This window comes from Geotrypetes seraphini, chromosome 4 (assembly GCF_902459505.1).
Source record: "Geotrypetes seraphini chromosome 4, aGeoSer1.1, whole genome shotgun sequence".
Classification (NCBI taxonomy): domain Eukaryota; kingdom Metazoa; phylum Chordata; class Amphibia; order Gymnophiona; family Dermophiidae; genus Geotrypetes; species Geotrypetes seraphini.
The window spans coordinates 258,550,386-258,568,276 of NC_047087.1; the positions used below are offsets into that span (position 1 = coordinate 258,550,386).

Genomic DNA, 17,891 nt, shown 5'->3' on the forward strand with positions numbered 1-17,891 from the left:
CAAGCCTCTCCCTCCGTCAAAACCATCTCAACCCTTTTGACTCTTTTCTCCAGGGCATAGCCAGTCTCCCACCATCATTGCCTCTTCCTCAGCCTATCGGAGGACGCCTACAACTCTTCCTCAGCCGTTGGGAGGTCATCACATCAGACCAATGGGTCCTCAACATCATTCGCCACGGCTACTCTCTAAATTTTCAGACTCTTCCACCAGACAATCCTCCCATAGAGTCTGCTTCCCACTCCTCCCAATCCCCCCTCCTCCTGAGGGAGCTCCACTCCCTCCTTCTTCTCAATGCCATCGAAGAGGTACCCTCAGACCAAAGGGGTCAGGGATTCTACTCCCGCTACTTCCTGGTTCCCAAGAAGACAGGAGACCTCCGTCCCATCCTCGATCTCCAGGACCTCAACAAGTGTCTGGTCAAGGAAAAGTTCAGAATGCTCTCCCTTGCCACGCTTTACCCGCTTCTCTCTCAATACGACTGGCTATGTTCCCTAGACCTCAAAGAGGCCTACACTCACATTCCAATCAATCTGACTTCACGTCGCTACCTCCGATTTCAGATACCGCACCATCACTATCAGTACAAAGTGCTACCTTTGGCCTGGCATCATCACCCAGGGTGTTCACCAAGTGCCTTATTGTGGTGGCGGCTTTTCTCAGGTCTCACAACCTCCAGGTGTTCCCCTACTTGGACGATTGGTTGGTGAAAGCACCTACGTCTCCACTTGTGCTACAAGCCACTCAGCACACCATCTCCTTCCTCCATCTCCTGGGGTTCGAGATCAACTACCCCAAGTCGCATCTGCTTCCCACACAGCGACTTCAGTTCATTGAAGCCGTTCTCGACACCACTCTGATGAGGGCGTTTCTCCCCTCAGATCGCCAACGGACCCTGCTCCACCTCTGCCATCAGGTGCTCCTTCGTCACTCCATTCCAGCTCGGCAAATGATGATCCTCCTGGGCCACATGGCCTCGACGGTCCATGTGCTTCCTCTGGCGCGACTCCACCTCAGGACACCTCAATGGACTCTGGCCAACCAATGGTCACAGACCACGGATCCTCTTTCTCATCCAATCTCTGTGACATCGTCTCTTCAGCAATCTCTTCAATGGTGGTTGAACTCCTCCAATCTTTCCAGGGGTCTACTCTTTCATCTACCCCCTCACTCCATGATTATAACAACGGATGCCTCCCCCTATGCATGGGGGGCTCACCTGGGAGATCTTCGCACCCAGGGGCTTTGGACCCCTCAGGAACGTCAACACCACATCAATTTCCTGGAACTCAGGGCCATGTTCTATGCTTTCAAGGCCTTCCAGCACCTTCTCTATCCTCAGGTTCTTCTCCTGTGCACAGACAACCAAGTCGCCATGTACTACTTAAACAAGCAAGGCGGCACCGGATCTCCTCTCCTCTGTCAGGAGGCCATCCGCATCTGGACCTGGGCCACGGCCCACAGTCTCTTCCTCAAGGCGGTCTATATCCAGGGCGAACAGAACTCCCTGGCTGACAATCTCAGCCGCATCCTTCAACCTCACGAGTGGACTCTGGATCCTCCCACACTCCGCTCCATCTTTGCTCGGTGGGGCACTCCTCAGGTGGACCTCTTTGCAGCTCCTCACAACCATCAGCTACCCTCTTCTGTTCCAGACTCTTCTCTCCTCATCGTCTGGCCCCGGCTGCATTCCTGCTCAACTGGACAGATCGGTTCCTCTATGCCTTTCCTCCACTACTTCTGATGTTGCGGACATTATTCAAACTCCGCAGGGACAGAGCCACTATGATTCTCGATGGCCCCGCCAACACTGGTTCTCCCTCCTGCTCCAGCTAAGCTCCAAAGAACCTATTCCTCTTCCTGTGTTTCCTACTCTACTTACACAGCAGCATCAGTCTCTACTGCATCCCAATCTGTCCTCGCTCCACCTGACAGCTTGGTTTCTCTCGGGCTGACCTCTCCAGAGAATCTGTCTCAGCCTGTCCGTCGCATTTTGGATGCCTCCAGGAAACCGGCCACCCTCCAATGTTACCATCAGAAGTGGACCAGGTTCTCCTCTTGGTGTCTACTGCATCACCACGATCCCACCTCATTGGCGGTGGAAACTGTACTGGACTATTTGCTCTCTCTGTCCGATGCTGGCCTCAAGTCTACCTCAATCAGAGTCCACCTCAGCGCCGTCACTGCGTTTCATGAGCCTATCCTCGGAAAACCTCTTACGGCTCATTCCCTGGTTTCCCGGTTAATGAGAGGCCTCTTCAATGTCAAACCGCCTCTGAAGCCTCCTCCAGTCGTCTGGGACCTGAATGTGGTTTTATCAGCCCTCATGAAACCTCCGTTTGAGCCTCTTGCCACAACTTCACTCAAATTTCTTACATGGATGGTGCTTTTCCTCATTGCCATCACCTCTGCCAGGAGGGTTAGTGAGCTGCATGCACTGGTTGCCGACCCACCTTTCACTGTTTTTCACCATGACAAGGTGGTTCTGTGTACCCATCCTAAATTCCTTCCCAAGGTGGTCTCGGAATTTCACCTCAACCAGTCCATTGTGTTACCTGTCTTTTTCCCGAAACCCCATTCTCATCCGGGGGAACAGACATTGCACACGCTGGACTGTAAGCGTGCCCTTGCATACTATCTTGACCGTACCAGGGCTCACCGCTCGTCCCCTCAGCTCTTTTTGTCCTTCGACCCTAACCGCTTAGGTCGTCCTGTCTCTAAACGGACGCTTTCCAACTGGCTTGCTGCCTGCATTGCGTTCTGTTATGCTCGGGCCGGTCTCTCACTGGAAGGTGCTGTCACGGCCCACAGAGTCAGAGCTATGGCTGCTTCTGTGGCTTTCCTCCGTTCCACACCCATCGAGGAAATCTGCAAGGCTGCCACTTGGTCCTCAGTTCACACGTTCACTACTCACTACTGTCTGGATACCTTCTCCAGACGGGACGGACACTTCGGCCAATCTGTGTTACATAATTTATTTTCCTAATGGCCAACCATCCCTCCTCCCTCTCTGTTAGCTTAGAGGTCACCCATGCGTTAAGAATATGCTGCCTGCTTGTCCTGGGATAAAGGACTTACCGTAACAGGTGTTATCCAGGGACAGCAGGCAGATATTCTTACGTCCCACCCTCCTCCCCGGGTTGGCTTCTTAGCTGGCTTATCTTAACTGGGGACCACGCACTCCTCCGTCGGGCGGGAAGGCACTTGCGCATGCGCGGTGCGGCCAACTAGAACTTTCTAGTTAAAAGTGTCCGTACCGGGGCTCCGTCGGTGACGTCACCCATGCGTTAAGAATATCTGCCTGCTGTCCCTGGATAACACCTGTTACGGTAAGTAACTGTGCTATATATACGCTGATGACATCTCTATTCTAATCCCTGTGACCAACATGACCAATGACACTTCAAAACAAATCACTCATATTATGACCGAAATCGAAAAATGAACCACTAAGGTTAAACTGAAGCTAAACTCAGAAAAGACTAAAATCTTATTGGCAAGCCCAAAAGACAAAATCACTGCAACAAAAATGCACCTAATGGTCACGACCACTCAATATCTAACACTTTAAAAATACTAGGAGTCACCCTAGACACCCACTTGTCCTTGATCGAACACACTACTTCAGTGACCAAAAAATGCTTCTCCACACTTTGGAAACTAAAAACCATCAAAAAATATTTTGACCCTCTTTCATTCAGACTACTGGTACAGTCACTGATCCTATCCACCCTAGACTACTGCAACATCACTTATGTGGGTATAGCAAAAAAAACCGTGAGACAACTTAAGAATAGTGCAAAACACGGCCGTCCGATTAATATTCAGACTAAAGAAAAGTGATCACATCAGTCCCTACTACAGACTTCTACACTGGTTGCCAATTGAGGCACGAATTTTATTCAAGTTCTCCTGCTTTTGCTACAAACTGGTGTGGGGAATGGCCCCAAACTATCTATTACCTCATTTCGAGCTTTATACCCCCACAAGGCCAACCAGAAATTGCAACCTCTTTGCCTACCCGAAGATCATAGGTTGAAAATTCAGAACCTTCCTGGATAGATCCTTTAAGTTTCAAGCCAGCAGACCTGGTTAGGCAACTTCATTGATCAAGCCAGGTTGACCTATGGCGCCTTTCGGAAAGAAATCAAGACCGCTCTGTTCAATAGATTTATATCCTAGCCAGTCAACTCCCCCTTTTTTAAGACCTTACTCGTCATGCTGATACTACGCACCATCTCTAACGTTTTGTTTTTTTTCACAGACAACTCGGTCTTCCTCACATTCTATATTCTGTAAATCGCTGACTTTCCAGGCATTTCGATATAACTTGTTAAGATTATTTCTGTAACCATTTGTACCCTGTAATCACTGACTGATCAGTGACTTTTTACCTAATTTTCACCCTGTAATTCGCTGATTGTACAGCCCTCTTCATTGTGAACCGCCTAGAAGTCGCAAGATTATGGCGGTATAGAAAAAATAAAGTTATTATTATTATTAATGCGTAACCTTTTGAATTTTTCCAATCCTAGAAGTATCCAATCTAAAAATTTTCTTATTAGTCCCTTATTAAGTGCTAATGTGTGGAACTTACCGTCACCTAAGATAAGATCCTTGACTAGTCATAGTGTTTGTTTGTTTGTTGTTTTTTTTTCCCAATTCTTTATTAATTTCAATACTTACAATAAGTGTAACAATACATATAACATTTTATACTCAAATATCACACTTAATATTCTTGTTATAACCATTTCAGAGTTGAATCCCCTCTTAACAATTACCATGTCCATACATAAAATATCAAAAATTCATTAACCTATCCTCCTGGATATGCATGCTTATTTTTAATTCTTTATTCATTTTTAAACTTTCAACAAGTGTACAATATAAGTTATACATAGATTTACTAACATCACTTGATAAATCTATCGAGATCACATAACATATGTATATATATCTAAACCCTTCTCCCCCCCTCCCTTTCCATACAATTATTTAATTGAATCAATCTTTGTCATATTTCTTTTTTACATTTTCTTTCATTTATATAAACCCTCCCCTTTCCCCTCCAATCATAAATAATGTTAAGAAAATGTTATTCATTACAAAACAATGTCAATGGCCCCCATATTTCATTAAACCTTTTATAATTTTCATTTTGTATTACTATTGAACGTTCCATTCTATATATGTGACATAGTGAATTCCACCAGAAATTAAAATTAAGTCTAGTGTGATCTTTCCAATTTGCAGTAATATGTTGAATGGCAACTCCTGTCATAATCAATAAAAGTTTGTTATTACTTGCCGATATCTGACTTTTTTTCCTCATAGATATGCCAAATATCACAGTATCATAAGTTAATGCTACAGGATTATCTAATAAAGAATTTATTTGATCCCAGATCGAATTCCAAAAGGCTAATATATAGGGACAGAAAAATAAAAGATGATCCAAAGTCCCTATATCAAGCTTACAATGCCAACATCTATTAGACAATGAACTATTTAATTTTTGTAATCTAACAGGGGTCCAAAATGCTCTATGCAAAAGAAAAAACCAAGTTTGTCTCATAGATGCTGACAGTGTACATCTTATTCTCCAAGACCAAATTTGTGGCCATTGAGATGCCAAAATTTGATGCTTAATCTCAATGCTCCAAATATCCCTAAGACCATTTTTAGGTTTTTTATTAACCAATTCACTAATAACTTTATACCACTGTGCGGCCTGGTGACCCAGAAAATCTGCCTGGAAGCATAAAAATTCCATGCTGTATTGAGAATTTAAAGTTTTCCATTCAGGGAACCCTGCCTGAATGGCCTACTTCAATTGCAACCATTTATAAAATTGTGATTTATTCAGTCCAAATTTATTTTGCAATTGTGTAAACTCAAGCATTTTTCCATTTGAAATAACATCAATTAAAGTTCGTATTCCTGCATTTAACCAATGCCTCCAGACAATCTTAGTTCCGCCAATTTGAATCTTGGAGTTTAGCCATATAGATTGATTTGTCGATTTACTAATAGGAATTTCAGTTAAATTACTTACATACCTCAGAGTTTTCCATGTATCTAATAAAAGTTTATTTTCTTTATACAATCTGGGCATCTTGATACTGAGAATGTGACAAAGATGTAAAGGAGACAGGAGTCGCCATTCCAAGTATAACCAATCTGGAGTGTATTCAATGAGATCTGGGAGGACCCAATACATACCTTGACGTAAAATATAGGCCTGATGATACCTATAGAAATTTGGGAAATTTACCCCACCCTCCTTAATTGATTTCTGTAAAGATACCAAAGCAATTCTAGGTGTTTTGCCAAGCCAAACAAACTTAATAATTATTGCATTCAATTTTTTATAAAAAGAGTTTTGAAAAAATACCGGAATCATACACATCTGATAGCAAACCACAGGCAATATCATCATTTTTATGGTTTGAACTCTCCCCCACCAAGATATATGTAATGGATTCCATTGTTCACATAATTCCGAAACCTTTTTTGATAAAAGTTTTTCATTTTCTTTTACTGTATCTTCTATTGAATTTTTAATCCAAATTCCTAAATATTTTAATCCATCCTCTTTCCAAACAAAAGGAAATGAATCAAACATAGATTTTATGCAATGCACATTAAGCGAAAGAATTTCAGATTTATTCCAATTGATTTTATATCCTGAAAACATTCCAAATCTTTCAATCAATTCTAACAAACATGGTATAGTTGAACCTGGATTGCGCAAATATAATAAAATATCATCCGCATAAGCAGATAATTTGTATTCCCATTCTTTCAAGGGAATACCCTGTATCCCCTTTGTCTGATTAATAGCTATCAATAAGGGTTCTAAATAGAGAGCTGCACGGGAACGGGGACGACGGGAATCCCGCGGGACCCGCGGGCATCCCGCGGGTTCCCCCTTTGGGTCACGGGGATCCCGTGGGGACGCCCCTAGAGTCGCGGGGATCCCGTGGGGACGCCCCCTAGGGTCGCGGGGATCCCGTGGGGACGCCTCCGAGGGTCGCGGGGTTCCTGCGGGGCTGGATGTACTCAGTCGCGCGGCTCTTCTCCCTACTAGAGAGTTGCGCGGGGACAGAAATCCCACCCGTCCCCACCCGTCCCCGCCAAAATCCCACCCATCCCCACCCGTCCCCGTGAGGAATCCCTCCGTCCCCACCCGTCCCCGTGAGGAATCCCTCCGTCCCCACCCGTCCCCGCGAGGAATCCCCTCCGTCCCCACCCGTCCCCGCGAGGAATCCCCTCCGTCCCCACCCGTCCCCGCGAGGAATCCCCTCCGTCACCATCCTTCCCTATAAACTTCAGAAATAGTTATTTTATTTAATTATGCTACTGAATTAAAGGCTCTGGTAGAGACCCATTTACAAATAAGCAAAGAGACTATTAATTTGGAAATATTAATTGGGAAGAATACATACTTTGTAAATGGGTTTCTACCAGAACCTCTAATGTAAATATAAAATATAAATACTCAGCTGATGAGAACCCACAAACTGTCAGCTGAGGACTTCCTTTGCAGTTGGCCTGGGGTCCCTTTTGCCAAGCTTGGCAGGCAGCAGTAGCGTCCCTGAGTCACAGATGCTGGCACCTCAGTGGCTCATGGATGCTGCCAGCGACTGCTGCGCTTGGTGGAGGGGAGTTCTGACCATCTCTAGAGGAGGTCCTCTGCTGGCGGTGCTTGGGGATCCCCACCAGTCACAGCAAGGGCCAACAAGTACTTCAACACTGTAGAAATAAAACCAGAAATGCATTTCCTTTTCTTTTGAACACAAAACAAAGATATCTGCCATATACATTTCCCAAGGCAGATGACTCTATGCAATGTCACCTCGGTAACAAAATACAAAAATAGACAAATACACCCCCTCCCTTTTTACTAAACCACAATAGTAGGTTTTAGCACAGGGAGTTACGCTGAATGCCTCGCGCTGCTCTCAATGCTCATAGGCTCCCTGCGCTAAAAAACAATATTGCGGTTTAGTAAAAGGGAGCCATAGTGCAAAATATAGACAGCAGATATAAATTCTCAAAACAGACACATTTTGATCACTAAATTGAAAATAAAATCATTTTTCCTACCTTTGCTGTTTGGTGATTTCATGAGTCTCTGGTTGCACTTTCTTCTTCTGACTGTGCATCCAATCTTTCTTCCTTTCTTTCAGCCTCCTGTATGTTTCCTCTCCTCCAGACCTCATTCTCTCCCCCAACTTTTTCTTTCTGTCTCCCTGTTCCCCCTTCTTTCTGTCTCTCTGTCTGCCCCCTTTCTTTCTTTCTCCGTGCCCTCCCCCAAGCCACTCGGTTTGCTGCCACCGCCATCGGGGAATAGTCCCCAAGCCACCGCTGTCCCAAGCTTTCCCTGCAGAAGCGTCGCGCTGACCAGCATTCCGCTCCCTGACGTCAATTCTGACGTAGGAGAGGAAGTTCCGGGCCAACAAGGCATTTCTCCTCATTCCATCCAGCCTGAGCCCCATCTCTCCTTGATCCAGCATTTCCCTTCTGTGTCTGTCAGAATTACCATTCCACCTATTTTCCAGCATCACCCTTCTTTGTGTCCATCTCACCTATATCCCTATCTCACCACTTTTTCAGAATCTTCCTTTGTCTCTGTCCTTGTCTTTACCCCATATTCACCATTTGCCCTTTCAATGTCTTTATCTCCCCCCCCCCCACACACACTTTTTCAGCATTACTTCTATGTCTCTATTTCACCTCCTCTTCATGTCCCCTCTGTATCTCTATCCTTATTCAGAAGGTCCTGCTTACCCTTTCTCTTCTTTGTGTCACTATCTCCATTTTCAGCTTTCCCCCTTTTTCCTTTGTTAATGCACCCTGTAGCCAGAATCTTTCCACCCTCTCTCCACTCCGGCCCAGCCCAGTATGAAATATTTCCTTTTGTTTCTCTCCCCTCTCTCTTCTCCTCCCTCACCCACGAGTCCTGCATCTGGCCCTCTCCCTTCTACCTGCACCTGGCAACACCCCCCTGCTCCGCGGCTCTCTTAAGCAACTCGTCAGCAGCGGTGATCAAGACAAGCTGCCGACATCGAGGCCTTCCCTCTACGAGTCCCACCTTTGTGGAAAAAGGAAGTTGAAACAAGCGGGACTCGCAGAGGGTAGGCCCCGACGCCAGAAGCTTGTGTCGATCGTTGCTGCTAAGTTGCCGAAGAGAGCCGCAGGTAGAAGGGAGAGGGAGATAGGAAGGCTGTAGAAGCTCCGGAGCATGACACCGAACCCGGCCAGGATGATTTCTTTTTCAGGCTGCTGCTGCCGCTGCCATCCCCCACCCGAAATGACAAAAAACAGCCTAATGCCCGCGTCGGGAAATAGCCATGCTGAGCAGTGAGCTCAGCACGTACACAGATGAAAGCCTTGCTTGCTGATTGGTCCGGCGGCACGGTGGGGCGGGGCCGCCGGACCAATCAGCAAGCAAGGCTTTCATCTGTGTACGTGCTGAGCTCACTGCTCAACATGGCTATTTCCCGACGCGACGCCAGACTTGCATCGCCAGAATTTAGGTAGGTTGTTTTCATCCCCGTGGGAGTCCCGTGGGCAAGGGGGCGTCCCCGTGGGAGTCCCGTGGGTCAGGGGGGCATCCCCGTGGGAGTCCCGTGGGCCAGGGGGCGTCCCCGTGGGAGTCCCGTGGGCCAGGGGGGGAACCCGCGGGATCCCCGCGGGACCCGCGGGATCCCCGCGATCCCCGTTCCCGTGCAGACCTCTACTCCCTACCTTCTCTGCTTGCAGCACAGAGCCGAACGGAAGTCTTCCCGACGTCAGCGCTGACGTCGGAGGGGAGGGAGGGCTTAAACAAAGCCCTCCCTCCCTCCGACGTCAGCGCTGACGTCGGGAAGATTTCCGTTTGGCTCTGTGCTGCAGGCAGTGCAGGTAAGGAGGAGAGTAGCCTCGCGGTTCGAGTGGCTACCAAGGGAGGGGGCGGTCCGCCCCGCCACACCCCGCCCCGGTTGCAGCACAGCCGGCCAGGTCCCCTTACTTTTGTGGCACTTCCCCGACCGACCGACAACAGCCCCGGTCCGACAATCCTCCCTGCCCTGTAGCCGCGAATCTAAATTATCTTCTTACAGCAGCTGTAATAAGGTAATTTAGATTCGCAGTTAAGGGCAGGGAGGTTTGTCGGACCGGGGCTGTTGTCAGTCGGTCGGGGAAGTGCCACAAAAGTAAGGGGACCTGGCCGGCTGTGCTGCACCCGGGGCGGTAGAGAAGGAGGGGGGAGAAGGACGCTGAAAGGCCATGGGGAAGACGGGAGGAGGGGGGGAAGGACTCTGAAAGCACTTGAAGACAGAGGAGGGAGAAGGCCGCTGAAAGCACATGGGGAATACAAAGGGGTGGAGAAGGACGCTGAAAGGCCATTGGAAGGGCGGGGGGGGGAAGGACTCTGAAAGCACTTGTGGAAGACAGAGGGGGGAGAAGGATGCTGAAAGCACATGGGGAAGACAAAGGGGTGGAAAAGGATGCTGAAAGGACATGGGGAAGACGGGGGGGGGGTGGAGAAGGACGCTGAAAGGCCATGGGGAAGACAGAGAGGGAGAAGGACGCTGAAAGGACATGGGGAAGACAGAGGGGGGAGAAGGACGCTGACAGGACATGGGGAAGATGGGGGGAGAAGGACGCTGAAAGGAAATGGGGAAGAGAGAGTAGGGAGAAGACGCTGGCAGGGAAGAAGACAGATGCCAGACTATGGGGGGAGCGGAGAGAAGATGGGTGCCAGACCAATTTGGAAGGGGGAAGAAAGGGAGAGGCACAGTAACAGAGCAAATGGAAGATGCAGAAGGAAGAGAGACAGTGGATGGAAGGAATTGAATGAGAACATGAGGAAAGCAGAAACCAGGCAACAAAGGTAGGAAAAGAATTATATTTCTTTTTTTTTTATTTTGCTTCAGGATAAAGTAGTATATTAGTTGTGTTGATAAAAATTTATACACATTAGAGGCTCTGGTAGAAACCCATTTGCAAAGTATGTATTCTTCCCAATTAATATTTTCAAATTAATAAAGTGTTTTTGCTTATTTGTAAATGGGTTTCTACCAGAGCCTTTAATTCAGTAGCATAATTAAATGAAATAACTATTTCTGAAGTTTATATGGACGGGCGGGGACGGAGGGGATTCCTCGCGGGGACGGGTGGGGACGGAGGGGATTCCTTGCGGGGACGGGTGGGGACGGAGGGGATTCCTCGCGGGGATGGGTGGGGACGGAGGGATTCCTCACGGGGACGGGTGGGGACGGGTGGGATTCCTCACGGGGACGGGTGGGACTTTGGCGGGGACGGGTGGGGACGGGTGGGATTTCTGTCCCCGCGCAACTCTCTAGTTCTAAAATAATATCAAACAGCAAAGGAGATAATGGACATCCTTGTCTAACTCCTCTATGTAATTTAAAACTCTCAGATAAATTATTATTAATGTATAGTCTTGCCATAGGGGAGCTATACAAAGTTTTAATCATTTGAACAAAACCAGGACCCACACCAAACCAATCCAAAGCCTGATACATGAATGACCATTCTACCCTATCAAAAGCTTTTTCTGCATCTAATGAAAGAGCAAAAGCTGGTTCATTCATCATTTTAGTTAAATTTAAGGTATGAAACGTCAATCTTGTATTGTTAGAAGAATGTTTATTAGCAACGAAACCCGTTTGATGTACAACAATTATGTAAGGGAGAGCCTTTGCCAATCTTGATGCCAGAACCTTAGCCAATAATTTTCCATCAACATTAATTAATGATATTGGCCTGTAATTTGAAACCATAGTGGGATCTTTATTTGGCTTTGGCAAAACAATCACCACAGATTCTGCCATAGTACTTTTAATACAACCTTTATTAAGTTGAAACTGATATAAATTTAGTAAATAGGGTAATAAAGAATTTTGAAATGTTTTATAGAATTCCACAGTAAAACCATCCCCACCTGGAGCGGATCCAACTCTAAGAGACTTCAATGCTGTTTCTAATTCTTTTAATGATATAGGTTCTTCTAAACTTCTTTTTATATGATCAGGAAGTTTTGGACCCTCAAGAAGATTTAAAAATTCCATACCTTTTTGAACTTTATCAACAGAAGACTCGGAAGAATACAACTCTTTGTAAAAAGCCAAAAATTGATTTAAAATGTTACTAGTTTGATTATGCATATTTCCTTTCTCATCTTTTATTGCACTTATTTTTATTCTTCTCTTTTTTGCTTTAAGATAATTTGCAAGTAAACTTCCTGCCTTATTAGATTTTCCATAATACAAGGTTTGCAGAGAAAACAAATCTTTCCTTGCCATTTTTGAAGAAATTTCATTATATTTGCCTTTAGCCTTTAATAAAGTTTGCAAATTTTCGTGATTTCAATCATCTATTAATTTGGATTCCAGCAATTTAATTTCTTTTTCCAAATCTGAAAATTGTTTAATAAGTTGTTTTTTAATATACGCAGAATAAGAAATAATATTACCTCTTATAGTAGCTTTAAATGCATCCCATAAGATTTCCGCATTAATATCTGCTGAAGTATTTATTTGGAAAAATTCCAAAATTTTTAACTTAATTTCTTCAAGAAAAGTTGAATCTGAAACCAATGTATTATCAAACCTCCATAATGATCTATTGTATTCATTATTATCTAGTGTAAGTGTAATCCACACTCCTCCATGATCAGACAAAATAATTGGATCAATGGAAGCTCGTGTCACTTGTTGCACTATAGAATTTGATACCAATATGTAATCTATTCTTGAAAAAGATTTATGAACTGGTGAGCAAAAAGAGAACTCCTGATCATTAAAATGAAGAATACGCCATATATCTTTCAAATTACAAGTATTCACCAAATTATCTAATCCTAATGATTTTATATTTTTGCTTGGTTTTTTATCCAAAAAAGGATCCATAACAGCATTAAAATCTCTAGCTACTATTAAATTAGAAGCAGCCAGTGGGAGTATTAATTTTTGTATATTAATAAAAAATTCATTTTGATTCGAGTTCGGGGCATAGATATTTAATAAAGTCAAAGTATTATTTCCCATTCTCATTTCCGCTCGTATCCATCTCCCTAAAGGATCAAAATCTATCATTTTAAATGACGCTAAACATTTTTTGTTCACTAATTTAGCCACTCCTGCCTTTTTCCCTATTGCAGGAGCGAAAAAAACAGTGTTTCACCCAATTATCTTCTAGCTTTCTGGATTCAACCACTGACAAATGTGTCTCTTGAATATAATACACATCAGCCTGTTGCCTTTTTAAAAATGCTAACATTTTTTTTCTTTTTACTGGGTGATTAAGGCCATTAACATTGAGTGAAAAAATTTTAATCTCCATCAATCCAAATAATTTTTACAAAAGCTCTTCCAATTATTATATTTGAACAAAAACCTGAAATCATTTGAAATGAATAAACACCACCTTCATTTATATCTCCCAATCCAACATCCCTTCCCCAATTATTAAATCCCTTTAACCCCCCTCCCATCCCTCCCTCTCCCACCCTTAATATTGACTGATAAAACCTGGAACTGCACATACAAGACCAAGTAAAGCTAAACTAAAAGCTCTATACAGACTTCAATTATAAAACAATATTGTATGTAATAATCATATGTATTTTTACAATTAATTTATGTAATATTTTCAAAATATTAAAAAATCAAAATAAGAAACTAAATAAAGATCTTCCACTCACATTATAAATGACAAAAGAGAATGTGAAACTCTATATGTCTGCTAAAAGTATCAGACTTGTAAGAAACCTATAAATAAAAATTAAGCATTAATAAAATATTTTCCTTTTTTTTTAAATTATTATTATTATTTATTTATTTTTAAATATATATATTCTCCTTAAATATTCTCAAAGAAGCCTACTAAACCCTAAACTAGAGTCCCTTGAAAATATTTGCTAACTGAAATCTTTTGTATTGAATTCTTATCAAAATCTCCATTAACTCATCATAACCTATGATCTAAATCTGCCTCTATAAGCTCTGTATATTAATATCTTATTTTCATGAATATATTGCAATAACATATATCAGAGATTCTAATATCTTATTAAGATATGTAACAGCAAAGGAACAAATCATTTCAACTTTAAAAGTCATCCTTTGAGAAAGAGATATTAAAGGCTCACAGAGAAACAAACTGCCTTTTTCATCAGCATTCCATTTCACCGTTGCCATTCAAAATAAACAGAGCCAAACTGTCAGTTAGCAGATTCTCAAATATATTAAAGATGAATAACAAATAAAATCAAATAAAAATCAAGAAGAATCAATTCCAACTCCAGGAAGTGAATAAGTCAAACTAAATTGACATCGGCTGCTCCCTTTGATTTAAAAACATTTCCAACTTCACAGGCTCATCAAAGCTCATAGTTTTGTTGTCAATAGTTATTTTCATAATCGCAGGGTATATCAGGCCAAATCTAGCTCCGATGTCTCTTAACTTCGGCCTCATGTCTAGAAATTTTTTCCTTTTATCTGCCATTGTTTTAGCGAAATCAGGGACGATGTGGACTTTGGCATCCTGACATTTTAAATTCACATGCTCCTTAGCCATTCTTAACACCTCTAAAACTTGTTGGTGTCTTAGCAACTTGAAAATTATGGGGCGAGGACCTTTTAAAGTATCAGGTCTTCTCATTGGTATGCGATGTGCATGTTCAACTTCTATTGGGTATTTGGATTTGAGGGGCAGGACTTTCATCAAAAAATTTTCAACAAATGAGACCGGGTTGTTTTTCTCCACCCCTTCCGGTACGCCCAAAAGTCTCAAGTTACTCCGCCTCATGCGATTCTGGCAATCCTCCACTTCCCTGGTGAGTGTAAAGATTTTTTCTCTGTCCAGTTTATATTGCCTTTTTTCATTTTCAAAGCTGTCCATTCGCATTTCTAATTTAGTTGTTTTGATTTCTAGCACTTCGGTACGTTTATTTAAAGTTGTTACTTCCTCTTGTATCTCGTCCAGTTTTTTTGCGTTTTTTAAAAGGATTTCCTTTATTTCTTGAATTTCCTTCCAAAAGTCGATGTCGCTCTTCTCCCTTGACAACGGGCACTTCGATGGTGTTGCCGGCTCTAGCTTAGATCTTTTAACACTGCCGGTATTAGAAACCACCATTTCCGATTTATTTTGTTTTCCTGAAGCCATAATGTTGTCAATTTTCTTCGTTTTGAGTTTAAATTGAAATTTTTGTTTTAGTATTTTAAGTCATGAATGTCTGTTTATACGGAGCCTCTGCCTTACCCGTCCATACTCGTGCACTCCCAAGCCACGCCCCTTAGTCATAGTGTTTTTAAGAAAACTAAAGACTGCCTTGTTCTGTGAATGTTTTATCTTAGAAATTGTAATTTATTCTTTTAATTCTTTTATTAATACTGTCATTTTTTGATGCATTGTAATTCTTATATAAATGTACTAGTTCTTGATCTGTAATCTACCTTGAACTTTATAGTCAGAATGTAAGACAAAAGTAAGTAATGTAATATAATGTATATTGAAATGATGGAACAGATCAGATGGGGTGGTGTAGCTGGCATTGAATCAAATGAAGAAAACAGTGCTGCAGGAAATAATGCTTTTGTTTCAGTATATATATACAAATTCTGTGTTTGACTGGAAGTGTTCTACTGAGGGTATACAGTATATTTGTTTACTATTCACCTAAGAAACAAGATTGACAAGTTAGGCTAATGGGACTTTGTTTAAAATATATAAGGTAGATGTAGATATAATCTTGAGGATCTTTTATTAGTTATCACTTGTAGAGGTATTTTCTGTCTTAATTTACAGAATGTTTTGTTTGTATTTTTAGCATGGAGCATGTGTCAATGCAATGGATTTGTGGCAGTTTACTTCCCTTCACGAAGCAGCATCTAAGAACAGAGTGGAAGTTTGTTCTCTTTTATTAAGTTATGGTGCAGATCCAACACTACTGAACTGTCATAATAAAAGTGCCATTGATTTGGCCCCCACACCTCAGTTAAAAGAGCGATTAGCTTGTGAGTATAAAAAAACAATGATAAATGCATGAAGCAGATGGGTACTGTAGCTGAATTATAAGTGGAATTTTTAAAATGTTGCATGCATCTCTACATTGGAGTAAAATATTTTTGCAGTGGGAATTTTGTCATATTTCCTTTCATTTGTATATTTATTTAAATGGGTATCCTAGATTTCCTATAATAAAAAATACCTTTCTTGTGTCATAGAACATACTACTGTCTTATTATATTGACCATAGCAAAGGAGGAAAAGCCTCAGATCCCCGTATGCTTACAAGTGCAAAGCTGATAAAAAGCATACTAGATAGGGAGATAACTTTATAGGCTGAAAAACCTCCTGCTCGAGCAAAACTTATAAACCTCACAGTCATGCAAACAATGCTTCAGTGTATTTTCAAACTGTGAGAGGTCAAGAAAGAATCAGTCACTTACCTTTGCACAGATCACTATGCTGTACATTGTTAGTACTGTGTCCCCCACTGTCTCCCCCTACTGTGACTCCCACACCCTGACGCAGCCCACCGGCGAAATGCCCAGCTAGCTATCGTCTGCAGTGATTAATATGATTTCCTCCACATCCAGACCAGTCCAGACAAATGGGTTATGCCCATCTACCAGTGGAAGGAGACAAAATGAAAATAGTTCCAAGTGATCCATCCCTTAAGGGTATAATGCAGCTCTAGAATTAGTAATGTCCATTATATTCTCCTGGCCTAGTTTGAACTGGTCTAGGATAACTGACTGTGGCCAAATGACCATGGGACAGCTGAACGTGGGGCAGCTCATTTGCCTTTATCTCATCGTAATGTTTTTCTTTTTCAGGGCAGATTGGGGGGGGGGACCAGGAGCCAGACGTCAGAAGGGCTCTGCATTTCTTTTGAGTTTCTTTTAATATTATGCTATAAATGTAACTTTCATATCTCACATTTCTGCTTGTATATATGCAGTGAAATTTGGCAATGTATTCTGTTAGGCTTCTATAGCCATAATCTGACACAATCTTGGGCATACGTTCATCTGCTTTGCAGAAGCATATGATTCCCCCACGAGCAAGGATAAGCCAGTCATTTTTAATTGAACATACAAAGGAATTATTAAGATTGTTGTTTCATCTAATAGTTCATTAACTGAAGCCACCAGTTGATGTAGTGCTCAGTGGCTATTGCATAGGACTTCTTTGATCTTGCCACTTTGTCTTATCGGTGTTCATTGAAGCCAGTATCACTATCACATAGGAAAAAGTAGATGGGTTCCTGTTTCCTCCACTCATGTGGAATGTTTTCGATAGAACATGGGTGTGCCGAGGATAGCACCAACAACCATTCCGAAGCCGCTCTTTGTCGCCTCAGCCAAATTGGGAATGTGCCACCCTACCATCTTGGAAGTTTATTGAAGGCCTCATAAAAGTGCAGAAGGGCAGAGATGCTTTTTACAAACAGCTTGTGTCAGGCAACAGTCCCCCTGTCAAGTTGAAGAAATACCGCAAAACTCATGAGTGTATTTTCAAGATTACGGCAATAGAAGTCTGACAGAATACTTGCGTGCCATAACTCGCAATTATCGAGTAGCTTAATAACATTTTTTTATGCATTTTATTAAAAAAAACTTTTCAAATATGGAGGTAATAATAAAAGGAATGATTCAATAAAAGCAAATGTGGTGTTTTTTTTTTTTTTTTTAATTCTTTATTCAGTTTTAACTCTTGCAACAAGTGTACAAAATTCAATCAGATAATTTGTACAAATCACTTTACATTCTAATAATTATTGTCAAATGCATATAAAAAGACCCCTCCCCCACCCATCCCATTCATCAGGAATAAACCCATTAAATCACATAACATACCTCCCTATCCCCACA

The 17,891-nt window shown here is 42.6% G+C and overlaps 1 protein-coding gene across 1 annotated transcript in view; it reads left to right on the forward strand.

The window, feature by feature from the left end:
* TNKS2 (tankyrase 2) overlaps positions 1–17,891 on the forward strand; it is a 209,129-nt gene that overhangs the window by 61,715 nt on the left and 129,523 nt on the right. Inside the window, exon 8 of the mRNA XM_033941178.1 lies at positions 15,842–16,028. Coding sequence (XP_033797069.1) covers positions 15,842–16,028 — 187 coding nt within the window. The remainder of the gene's footprint in view (positions 1–15,841; positions 16,029–17,891) is intronic.